The 13,193-nt window shown below is 39.0% G+C and overlaps 1 protein-coding gene across 3 annotated transcripts in view; it reads left to right on the top strand.

Annotated features, from left to right (window-relative positions):
* The first annotated feature begins 383 nt into the window (after nt 1–383).
* Nucleotides 384–13,193, top strand: part of LOC135198500 (peptidyl-prolyl cis-trans isomerase FKBP2-like) — a 36,819-nt gene continuing 24,009 nt past the window's right edge. Inside the window, exons 1-2 of one of the 3 annotated variants that reach the window (XM_064226104.1) lie at nt 384–508; nt 5,619–5,817. In XM_064226104.1, coding sequence (XP_064082174.1) covers nt 5,644–5,817 — 174 coding nt within the window. In that variant the 5' untranslated portion in view covers nt 384–508; nt 5,619–5,643. Of the gene's footprint in view, nt 570–609; nt 635–5,618; nt 5,818–13,193 lie in introns of those variants that run through there. The other 2 variants (XM_064226103.1, XM_064226105.1) reach the window with 2 other exon arrangements.

Below are 13,193 nucleotides of genomic sequence, written 5' to 3'. Positions count from 1 at the left end.
AATGTTAATGTGTGAAAAAAAAAAAACAGAAAATGGAAACTGCTGGTAGGGAAGTGTAGTTACAAACTGAAGAGAAGCTGTAAATTATAACAGATAAAATTTATCAAAAGCCGTGGAGAAATTACATCAAATATTAAGCATTAAACTCTAACACTGGGAAATATGGTTCCCAGAAGTCCGCTGACACGTCTCTAACTTATAAAGATCTATGATCATAGCCAATGTTGACATTGTCCGCATGTGTTCTTTTAGTCTTGCACTTACGATTACTAAATTGTGTGAGAGAGTGAATTTGAGAGCAGGTCACTATAGGGTTATTTAAAAAACATGTAAAATGATTTAATTAATATAAATACGCATACGCTGCTTACCTACGATTTGATTACTTGAAAATCAACTAATATTATATGAAATCCGAACGGACACAACCAAACTGCCAATCAGCCAGTGCCGAATAGATTTGTTTACGTTACAGTCATCATATCATACGCTTAGTCTGACTTTGGTGGTACGTGTCGAAAGATAAACTTGTTATACATCATATTATCGTATCAGTATTCAGTATAAAGGTGTGTTTCAAATTAGTTGGAGAGTTTCCCGTAGGTTGTGTTATTAAGAGAATCTTGCATTGCCGGTAAGCAAACTGAACTAGGTAGGTAGGTGGGCTGACAAATGCTTAGTTTAGGAGGCCTAGGCTAAGGAGAGTTCCATTGGGTAATCTCATTATCCGGCTGGCTTTGTATACAGCACAGCGAACTTAAATAAGCAACTAACTAAAAATAAACAAAGGTATTTCTACAGAAGCAATCCGCAGTGGCCTAGACTGTGGCAATTGACGTTTTCCTATGTTATTTTACTTACTGAACAAGAATTTAAAGTATAGGGTAAATCACCACGGCAGGCCAAACAGGCCACCTACAATCAACGCTTGCCACCCTCCGAAAAAGTACATTATAACGCGTCCTGACACCGGAGATGGGCATCAGTCGCGACTTGTTGTTGGTGAGAGATGGAGCTAAAGACCTCTACTCTCCTTTTGAAGTAATTATTTTCTCCAAAGTTAGAAACAGCCAAATTTAAAGCATTAAACAGAGGGTAGTGAAAAGGGTGTCCAACGCAGTGCAAATCTCACCAAAACGCTTTCGAAATTTTTACTTACGATTAAATATCTTAGAAGATTGACGCCATCTCGATGTTTGTGGAGTCGCTTGTGTCAACAAACTTCACATTTCTTGTGATAAACCTGCACACCACTTGGACCCATAGGTGCTGGGGCACTTTCATCACAACAATCGGAACATGGTCACTGGCCACGACGTTTTTAAGTAAACAACTGTTTTGGTAGGCGTGCACTAGATATTCAAATAAATAGTAAAATATTAATATTTTACATATTTATGATGATTAATTGGAAAATATTCATTATTGTAAAAGTAACTCAATTCTGACTCAAATTTAAGTAATTAGCTATTTTTCGGAATTAGCTAGAACGTTCTTTTAAGTCCTGTATTATGAAGTCACGACATCTTGACTTTCTTACCTATTGTAGATGAATTGCTTTACTCAACTTTTTGCAGAACAGTTTACCAGTTATTCATGCAGATTGTTATCAGCTATTCATGTACGTAATTGTTATAATCGTAATGCGCATGTATATCTTTATTATTTACTTTTTGGATATATGAAGATGTTTTACTGCCGGATTACCGCCGTAGTGTGACGCAATCGCTTTCGGTCCCTGGGGCTCTGTCTGTTTTCGCACCATAAGAAATTAATGGGGCCGAATTTGCAATGACCAGAAAGTTGTTAAAAGAGGAAAGTTAACATTGAGGGGCATATGTTTTGCTTGAGAAAAATACAAATTTATACAATAGCTAGCTTGTAAAAAATACTTGATTACAAAAAACTTGATTGACAACTAAGCAGCATACCTACTATGGGTTTCAGAGACAGTGCAAGCAAGTTTTTGGGCAATACCTATTTCTGTAACGAACACTCGTATTAGAACGAGATTTTGCTATAGTGCCTTACACCCAGTGCCGTAATTTATAAGGGTAACGTGAATCACTAATAAAGAATAACGACACTTGTCCTTGTACCAAGAGACAAAAACTCCATTATCCAGAAATGGATACAAACACACGTAAAAGCTCCACCTACCCTCTACCCTCCCCTCCACCGCCACCCCTTTCCTTCTTCCTTCCTTCGCCTTCCTTTCTCTCTCTCACTCTGTTGCCAGTTGGTATGTGTTCACCCTCCAAACTGGGTATAAGACATACACAAAACGTGGAAATTGGTGAAATTAGCCTATGTATTGAAAGTATATACCGTATACATAAATATTAAAGCAATTTTATCATTATTGCATTACTATGACAACTAGAATTCATGGAAACAGTTTATAATAATGCATCAACTTATGTGTGAAGCTCCACTAATGTGGCAACGATGATTTTGCCATTCTTAGCATGCAAACATTAAAGGTTACATTTATTTCTTGCATACAGTTATTTAAAAAAATCAAAGTACTAATATAGACTTAAATCAATGAAAAGTGCTTGCAAAAAAAAAAAAAAAAAAAAAAAAAAAACATTATAATCCACTTACCCTTAGTCTGTTCTGCTATGGTTTTCAGCAGCCAAATATACGACAAGATTAGAAACATTGGATTGTATCTACTTCAGAAATATCTGTAATTTTTCGGGGTAATTTGGTTGCAGAAAACGGGTAATAGACATGAATTAAATAAACATTTTGAAATAACAAAGTAAATTTGAACTAAATAATGAGTAAAGTAAACAATTAAGGGAATAAAACTTTGCAGCATCATCGTCTGCTGCTCGTAACTGTGTTTGTGGAGTGAGCGCTTAGGAACCAGGAACAGCAATGTGGTTCAAGTGCAATGTGGAGTGAATTAGACCAAAATGTGTATAATAACAATCAAATAAGCACTGTGGAGTTTCGGTTGTGATGGCAGTAAGGATAAAACCACCGATTACAAGGTAAAAATGAATTCAATTCAAACCATGACCCAGGGAATAACAAGTTTCATACTTTCACGAATATGTATAGGCAACAAAATGTTGTTTTATTTTGCTGATTACAACTGCAATCTTGAGTAAGATCAATAAACGTTATATATATACGCTAACATTGTTCAAATGAGTGCTGAGAAGGCTGGGAAAGATGGTGTCCATCCGTGACCAGACCCGTCCAGCCACACGATCACTGCCATATTGGATTTCAAAACTGCCTTGAAAACATATTTTACGAAGAGTGTCACATGCTTATTTTAGTTTGTATGGGGCTTTCATATATCACATTATATTGACAAAACTTCAATCTTTTGAATGGCATGCTTAGAGTTGTAATTGTATTCTTGTTTCACCAATTAAATATCGAGTGAATAAGACCCGGCCAGCGTGATGATGGTGGATCGTCCGTGATTGTTTACCCTATTCTTTAGACTTACTAACCCTGCAAGAAACGTAACTGCGGATACGACATCCACTAGGGATTGGGGTGTCCAATGTATGTCGCCGTGTTTAGTACTGGCCCCTGGGGGTTAATTACAGTCGTCCGAATAAATATTACTTTAAATTCTTGTTCAGTAGGTAAAACTGCATAGAAAAACCGCAACTGCCATATTCTGGGCCGCCGCGGATAGGTACCCTAGATCTACCTAAACAAAACCTAGCGTTAGAATATGTTTAGGGGTCAGTGTGCAGACTAGGGAGACCGGGGTGGGATTTGGTAACCTCACCTTCTAGCAAAAACTTCCATAGGCTAACTAACAAGTTAGTCTGTACCAAGCTAGGGTAATGCATTACTCATTGACCCACCTTCCAGAAAATGTATTTAACACATCCTGACACTGCAGAGCAACTCCTCGAGACCTCTATTTTCCTCTTAAAATAAGAGTTTTGTCCCAAAGTACAAAATAGCTAATGTCATAATTTAAGATTAAACAGAAGGTAAGGACAGTCTAGCCATGCACATTGCAAACTTACCTCCATGACACCCCCATGACGCTTTCAAAATTGTTACTTAAAAGTCCTTACGTGTAGAAGATTGACGCCATCTCGATGTACATGGAGTCACTTGTTTAAAAAAACTTTCCATTTCCTGTGCTAAATCTGCACGCCACTTGTACCCATAGACGCTGGGACGCTTTCTTCACAGGATAGAGTTCAAAGGTAGATTACAGGTTAATTACAGCCGGCCAAAAAAATATTACTTTAAATTCTTGTTCAGGAGGCAAAATTCTATAGAAAAATGTCAACTGCCACAGTCTAGCTAGTTCGCCGTGGTATACGGGCTTAGATCTACCATTTCATAATTAAGGAGAAAGCACTTACTTCGAGAGGAGCGTAGAGGTCTTGATGTGCTGCCTGGATAGGACACAACTCTAGACTGATGCATATGGCAGCGAATTCAAGTACTTTTTCAGGAAGGTGGCCGCATTCCAAGTTCGGTGGCCGCTACTATGTCGCTGCTTGGTCATTTACCCAAATATTTTGGTTGCTTAGCTATCAAGAATTTACCATTAGAATCTTTTCATCAGCATAGCCAGGTCAGGCCACAGAGCCCCAAGTCGGATTAGTAAGGTAAGTTCTGGTGAAGTCAGGGTAATCCTACAGCTTAGGATTCCAAACTCACTGCTTCCTTGTGTTTGTCTGTTTAATTTCCTATTTTCAATATCTTCTTTTGGCAGATCTGCAAACAAGTAGGTAGGTATACGTATTTATCCCTGCATACTCGTCACTATAATCTAAGACACCTGGTTTGATTAAGTGAGGATACAGGTTTTAGTGAACTATTTCACCACTATTTATTTTTTTCATTTTCAGTTTATAGGTGACAGTTATTTCATGTAAGTAATGCTGGTTTGTGTTGTGTTGGAAAATAGTGTTACTGTAGCGTATATGCTTTATGCTATATTTTGGAAGCAGTATGTGGATACCAGGGATCTAGGTGCTATCTCAATTCTGTAAAGTTGCCAGTTCTTATCCTGTTTATTAACCTTAGTCGGTCACAAATTCTGAATACTACTGTAACTGGATTTTGCTTCCCACCCAAGTACTTGGCAAACTTTCTGTTTTAGTAAAACAAGTTTGCACATTATATGGATAAGGAAAATTTCAGTAATTTCTTTGTTCTGAAAATACACACTTATTTTCAGGGAGCACTTTCTTGTTGGGGTTTCAGACTTTTATTGTCCCCGCAGCACTTTTAGTTCAGCAGCAGTGACTTTGGAATGTAGTGGTTGAGTGGACTTTCTCATGTGAAGGATAAGACTAATGCTTCTTTCGTCCATTAATGAGAGACTATACTTATTTAGCACCACGAGTTCTGGTCAGCATAGTGTAAGGAAGGGACTAGTAGGTATTTATGGACCATAGAGGTATTAGATACTGTAAGTGCATGTTCCAAGAACAGAGATCTTGTTTAAAATTTTCAGCCTAGGTGAATTTGTCTTTCCCTAATAGGGATTGATTGTTGCATCTCCAGACACTAGTAAAGTGTACTTTTCATAATTGTAGCCAACTGTATATGTAATAATTTGTGCAAATGTGTTCCTTTCATTTTATGCTTTGTATTTTTCTTGCACTGAACAGTTACAAGGAATCTTCATCTGGAACAATGCGTGTGGATCTGGGTGTTGTTGTGCTTTTAGCAGCCTGTTCTGTTGTTTACTCTGGTGAAGAAGAAAAGAAGAAAGAAAAAGTTAAGAAGTTGCAAATTGGCGTGAAAAAGCGTGTCGATAACTGCACTTTAAAAAGTCGTCGGGGTGACTTGCTACACATGCATTATGCGGTAAGAGAGCATTTTTCAGGTAGTACAGGCAGTCCCCGGTTATCGGCGGTCTTGGTTAATGGCGATCCGGTTTTATGGGGCTTGTCTAGCGCCATAAAATCGGCGAATTATGGCACCATAACAGGCTGAGTTCCGGTTATCAGTGCCATAAGGTTCTTATGGCATTGATAACCCATAAATTGCCAGGTTTCGTTTAATGGCTGTTTTCGCTTATCGGCACAGTGTGCCCCTGGGAATGGAACCCCCGCTGATAACTGCAGACTGCCTGTAAATATATATTTTTTTTTTTCAGAATTTAGAATATTACCCATTTTTAGACTGATTGTGTGCTCATTACTGTGTATTGTAAATTATTATTTCATTTAAGTAGCTTACCAAGTATGTAATTATGTACATAGCTAAAGCACATACCTCATGAGGCAATTGTTTCAACCTTGCGGAAGCACTTCTTTTGTTTATTTTGTAGCCCCCCCCCCCCCCCCCCCTCCTCCTACTACCCTGGAATCGGGAACACCTTGGCAGCCATATTTCAATTTGTTTCTGCCGTTGATGATGTAAACTACGCCACCATCTTCAGCATCTTTGTTGGAATTTTCCAATTATTTCATATTTAGTTTAATACAAGCTGTGTTCTGGTTGTGCTGGGCTATAGGCATATACAGGCAGTCCCCGGGTTACGACTGTCTCGGCTTACGACGTTCTGAGATTACGACGCATGTTCCAGGATTACGACACCTACAACGCTCATCTGGCAGATGAAATATGACCCCAAAAATGCAAAATAATCAATATTTGAAGGTTTTTTTTTTTGATGAAAAATGCCATAAGAATGCAGTTTACATAGTTTTCAATGCACCCAAAGCATTAAAAGTAAGGTTTTCTTAGAATTTTTGACAATGTTCCGGCTTACGACGATTTTCGGCTTACGGCGTGTCTCAAGAACGGAACCCCCGTCATAACCCGGGGACTGCCTGTAATTTGGATTAATTTTCGACAGATTATTTAGAATTACAGGCAGTCCCGGGTTACGACGGGGGTTCTGTTCTTGAGACGCGTCGTAAGCCAAAAATCTTGTAATCCTTTGGGTACACTACATGTAGTTTCCTGACGTTTTATGTACAATCTGGAGTTGTTTTCATCCAAAAAATGGTGGTTCTGGAAGGTAAAAGTACACAATTAGTACAAAATACAGTGGGGCCCCAGTATTCGCGTTCTCCGGATTCGCGGACTCCCACATTCGCGGATTTCTCTCGGGAACGTTTCCCTGAATTATTCGCGGAAAATTCGCGCATTTGCGGTATTTTTCTATGAGAAATATCCATAAATTCCTGGTCTTTTTGATCAATTTCATCATAAAACGCACTTTTTGTGATAAAACTATTATAAAAACCAAGTATGAACATTTTTAGTGGTTTTTCTTGAGTTTTAACTAACAAAATAGGCTGATTTTAGCATTTTTGTAGGGGTTCCAAACATTCGCGGGTTCTAACTATTCACGGGGGGGGGTCTGGTACGCATCCCCCGCGAATACGGGGGGACCACTGTACTACAAAAAGTCCTGAATGCAATATGTAAAGTAGAGTATATCAAGAGTAAAAGAGTTGAATGTATGTATACGTAATTCCTTACTTTAGTTTAAAGTTGTCGTGCTATGTAACCCTGGACAAAGTTTTTTGTGGCCACATGGCCCTACATCATTCAGGGGTTCTGGGATTCTGGAATGTAACAAAAAATATATTAATAGTATTGTAGTCCTCTATGCAATAAAGTATACTATTACAGTAGTACTTATACCATACAGTGGTTTATAAGATATAACACGTATAAAACTTAGTTAGGAATTCCTTACATACTTACCAACTTTTAGTGAGTTTCAAAGCTGTTAGCTAGGATGTGGGAGATGGAGATGGAGATAGTATGCATGTGTAGGGAGTCTGCAATGATATGGATAATTACAGGGTAGTACTTATGTGTATGTACAGTAATAGAAGTTCTATATTATTTCAGGTATTTCAGAAAGCTATGTTTATTACTAGGTACAGTAAAAACTAAAAAAGATGAATTCCATACCTAATTTCAGTGTGCTTTTTACAGATGACAGGCTAGGATGACGGAGCTTGAAAAGGTGATGGGCAGCCTGGAATGATATAGAATATTAAAGGACAGTATGTAACCACTTAAGTACAAAATATACTGTTACATAATTAACAATTTATACACATTAAAAACAGTTGAGAATTCCTTACCTTTAGTGAAATGAAAAGATGTAGGCTATGTAACATGGAGAAGTTAGCTATGTAGTACAGTAGAGGTCTGGTTTATGTACAAGGTGCATGTCAGTCTGGAATGATAATGTACATATGATTAGTAAAGTTGTGGCGGAATCACAAGCTGCAGAATCCCCCCCACATGTACCTAATCAGTCCAGCTGCCCAACTCACCCCAGTCACACTTTCTACTTTACACCTCAGAATACAGCAGGACAATTGAACTATACCTACACACAGAACAAAAAACAAAAAAAAACACAAACACATGTACTTACCAACTCCACCAATCCAGATACTCCGGGCTATCCTGTGCTGTCCGCTGGTCGAGGTCACAGAGATACCAACCACAACCCACAACCAAAACAACAACAACAAAACTGGAACACATGCAACAACCCAAAACCCAAAGACCACAACTCAACAACAAACAAGAAACACAACCACAACCTAACAACACAGCAAACAACCAAGGAACACAACCACAACTTCACACATAACAACAAAAACTCAACAACACAACAAAAGACCAATGCACAAACAATTACCAACACAAAAAAAAAAACACACAAAAAAGCAACACACACACCCACGAACAACACCAACAACAACCCACATATAATCCAACAGGAACTCGCATACAACCCAACAAAAACCTCACAGCACAACAACTCCTCAGCAACCAATATCAAACTCACAACAAATCAATTAAACAAATCAATAACACACAAAACTTAACTGACTCAATTCCTCCAATAACTGCTGTCAACACTACTGTCACCAGTTCTCACCAAAGACTGACTCAAAAAAAACTCAGAACTCTGATCTCTACCAGCAGACATCCCAGCCAGAACTCACTAACAGCCAATACAGTCGTTAACTATCCATACAGCAATTACACCCTCTCTCTCTCTCTCTCTCTCTCTCTCTCTCTCTCTCTCTCTCTCTCACAGACGTTGTCAAATGGATCTCCATAACTCCTCCATAAAGTTAAATTTACTAAATATATACTAATGTATATACACTATGTACCTATTACATATGTAATAAAATGTATAAAAATTCATTAAAAAAAAGTTTCCTTACCAAATTCTAGTGGTTGGCTTGCTTACTGGGATAGGCATAGTATGGTGTAGATGAGAATGGCTGGGCTATGGAGTGGAATTTGCAGGTGCTTGGGAGTCTGGAATGATAAAAAATAAAAATGATAGAGTATTAACTACTGCACACAATAGGTATATATAGTATTATTTACTGTTTGACATATGTACAATTTAAAAAATGAAGAATTCTTTTACCTGATGGAGAGAGGTGATAGTACTAGTGTCAACTGATTTGGGCTCTGAGGAGGCTACATCTAGATCTGGAAAGAATGATAGGGTACATAATAAGATGGATGTAGTATTTAGTGTACATACACTTTTTATAAAATTTCTATTAGCAATTTATAAAACATTCTAAAAAATTGTTAAGGTTTCCTTACCTGATGAATAGGGTGAGACATCAAAACCATGGAAAGGCTCAGGGTCATCTGGGTCATCATCACTATCAAAGGGTTCTGGAATGATACATAAAGAAAAATATTAGGTTATGCAACATCAAACACATTATGTAATAGTACATAGTATGTATGTAATAATGTAGTACAAACAATTTCCAACATGAAAATGAGAAAAATGAAATTCCTTACCTACTAGAGGTGGACGGGCTGCTACGGAGGGTCCAGGTAGTACAGGAGGATCTGGATTTGGCATCACTTCTGCAATAAAATACAAATTATGAAAATAATGAAGTTACAATACACTAACATTTATATTAAAAAATTAACACATTCATATTAGTATACGTATATACATTTTATATTACAGTGTGTAAACAAAATAAATTAAGAGTTCAGAATTCCTTACCAGGACTAGGAGTGGGAGGTGGTACTGGAGACTTGTGGAAGAGTGTCAAGCCTAGACTCCACACTTTTCTTCGTCTGCTTCTCCTTCAGGGTTTCCATATAAAAAGTTACCAAATCCATGATCCCTTTCCGGATTCTGTCAAACCTGGCAACGTTAGGGTCTTCTCCCTCAAAAGAAGCCAAAGCTCTCTCCAGGTGAGTTAAACCCTCCGACAAGTCTTTGACAGTCAATCATCTGCTGCTCCAGCTCAATGAGGTCCTCTGATGACAACAACTCTCCATGGGATGCCAGCAGCTCTGTAACATCCTCAGCTTCCAGATCTAGTTTCAGCCTCTTGCTTAGCCCTACGATTTTCCTCGTCACAGTCTCGACATCTTCTGCCTGGTCAAATCCTTCAAAACTGTGCACAAACTGTGGACACAGTTTCTTCCAGGCCCCATTTAAAGTGGCCGTCTTCACCTCGTCCCAAACACTTGCAATATTCCTGACTGCATCAGCGATGTTGTAGCCCTTCCAAAACTGCTTCAAAGTCAACTCCTTGTTACCTTCGATGGCCCTCAAAGCAGAGCGTATTGTCTTTCTAAGGTAGTATGCCTTGAAGTTAGCAATTACTCCCGGGTCCATCGGCTGTATAAGCGATGTTGTATTCGGTGGAAGGTACACCACCTTTACATTAGGGTGCATGTTGCTCAAATTTGATGGGTGACCAGGGGCATTGTCTAAGACTATCAGAACCTTAAAAGGCAGACCCTTTGAGGACAAATACCGTTCCACTGCTGGTACGAAGTGGTCATTGAACCAATCTTTGAAGACCATCAAGGTAACCCAAGCCTTCTTGTTAGACTTCCAAATGACAGAGAGTTGACTCTTGAAAATGCCCTTGAAAGCCCTGGGATTCTCTGCCAAATACACTAGCAAGGGCTTAAGTTTGAAGTTGCCACTAGCATTGCTCCTAAAGAGTAAAGTCAGTTGCTCCTTACCAGCTTTATGGCCAGGTGCTGACTTCTCCTCCTTGGAAAGGTATGTACGGTTGGGCATCCTTTTCCAAAATAAGCCAGTCTCATCTACATTAAATACTTGGTCAGCTGTGTAACCACCGTCCTTAATTATTTCAGCCAAACCACTAGGAAAACTGTCTGCTGCTTCGCTATCAGCACTAGCAGCTTCACCTTGCAGCTTCACATTATGCAAATTCGCACGAGCCTTAAAACGGTTAAACCAACCTCTACTCACGGAAATTCTCCACTAGCACTGCTTTCCCCATGTTTCTTCACTACTGCCTCATGCAGCTCCCTAGCCTTCTCCTGGATCACACTTAGGGTCACTGGAACATGTCGCTGGTTCTGGTCCTCCGGCCAGATCACCAGTAATTTCTCCATTTCCATAATGCTCTGGCTACGTTGCTTCACATTAACCACCGTTGCCTTCATCGGTGCAGCATCCTCAACGTGCTTCAGAATACGTTCCTTGTCCTTCACTATGGTTACCACCATCGTCCTGCTAAGCCCCAAAGCATAACCTATCTCGGAGTTCGTCTCTCCCTTCTCGGAACGTTTAACGACATCGTACTTTACCTCCATGGTGATGACTTTTCTTCTTCTTAGATGAACTATCATCGGAGGAAGTGCTCTGCCGTTTTGGAGCCATAGTAAAGGCAAGTAAACTGCTAAAAATCCAGCAACGTAGCGAGACAACCTAGCGAAACGAAGGCAAACACATGATTGAAGTGGCGTTGTTTGGTATTGTTACGCTCCACAGCGTCCTCGACCAGGCTAGGTGGTTGTCCGGTCACTTTACATTACAGTTAATAGCGTAAATTATATATGGGCCCTCCGCTCAGAAACTAGTTCTGAGTATGAGGCATCGTTAAAAAGCATAAAAAAACGTCGTGACCTTTTAATTTGTGTTGTAATCTAACCAGAAACTTAGTTTTTTTATCATTATTGTAAACAAGAAATGATTTTTTCATATAGTATGAGTTTTTGAAAACAGTTGTAAACTTGGAACATTGTAAGCTAGTACGTATCCATTCGCTCAGAAACTAGTTCCGCGTATGAGGCGGCATTAAAAACCATCGAAAAACGTCGTGACATTTGAATTTGTGTTGTAATCTAACCACAAACTTTGTTTTTTATTATTGCTATATTTTTATATAGTATGCGTTATTGAAAAAGGTAAACTTGGAACATCGTAAGCTAGTAATGTATCCATTCGCTCGGAAACTAGTTCTGCAAATGATGCGACATAAAAAGTGTCGAAAAAACATCATAACCTCAAAATTTGTGTTACAATCTAACCAGAAACCTATTTGTATTAATATACTGTGCTAAACTAGAAAGGATTTTTATCATAGTATGCGTTTTTGAAAAACGTCGTAACCTCGGATTGTCGTAAGCCGAAGCCGTTGTAAGCTGGGGACTGCCTGTATGTTGGGTTCTAGTGGTGCCAGTATGCGCAGTTGCAGCGGTTTAAGCTATAAGGCTAGGCTAATCTAGGTTTTCTATGATACTCATACAATCTATACAAAATGTAGGGGTCAAGATTATAGAATGGATAAAACCTGTATGAATGTTCAGCGTGGGATAGTAAACAGTGGAAGGTTCTTAAATCTCATTTAAACAAGTTAGAGAGAGACAGAAAGAAGAAAGTGGTGTCTCTTAGTTTAGAGGTTAGCCCTATGTATTTACTCTTCCTTCGACTCTTATTCTTACTTTTTCTTCTAATACTGGGCCTCCTACTGAACATCCTTCTACTTCTGTTACTGGCTCCCTTGCTTCCAATCATAATGCCATCACCAGTCTAGATTTGATAAGAAAATTGATCTTAGTTGTAAGTACTGGTTCATATTTGGGAGCTTCCATGAAACTGATTATGGAAAAAGTTTTTTCTGAAAAAGTGCAAAGTGATAGTGCAATGCAAGTCGGTTCTCCTAGACCGAGGACACTGTCCCACTCCCCTAAACCTGGGAGATTAGATACCAAAAGTCCAATGAAGGCCAATGGGTTTGCCCACTGGTAGGTGTCCCCTCAGTTGAATCTTTTGTACAATCCCAGGTGTTGATAGACAGCCATTGGATAGGCTTGTCCAGGGATATCCATAATTTGTCCTCAAGCTTTCCAACGACTATGGTGTGGGCAGAAAGTGCTGCAGACGTTACCTTGACTCTTCCCAACCTCTCAAGTGTCCTAGAAACCTTGGCCAA

Source organism: Macrobrachium nipponense, chromosome 22, assembly GCF_015104395.2.
Source record: "Macrobrachium nipponense isolate FS-2020 chromosome 22, ASM1510439v2, whole genome shotgun sequence".
Classification (NCBI taxonomy): Eukaryota; Metazoa; Arthropoda; class Malacostraca; order Decapoda; family Palaemonidae; genus Macrobrachium; species Macrobrachium nipponense.
Note: the sequence above shows the minus strand (reverse complement) of the source record. Positions and strands in the feature narration are given on the sequence as shown.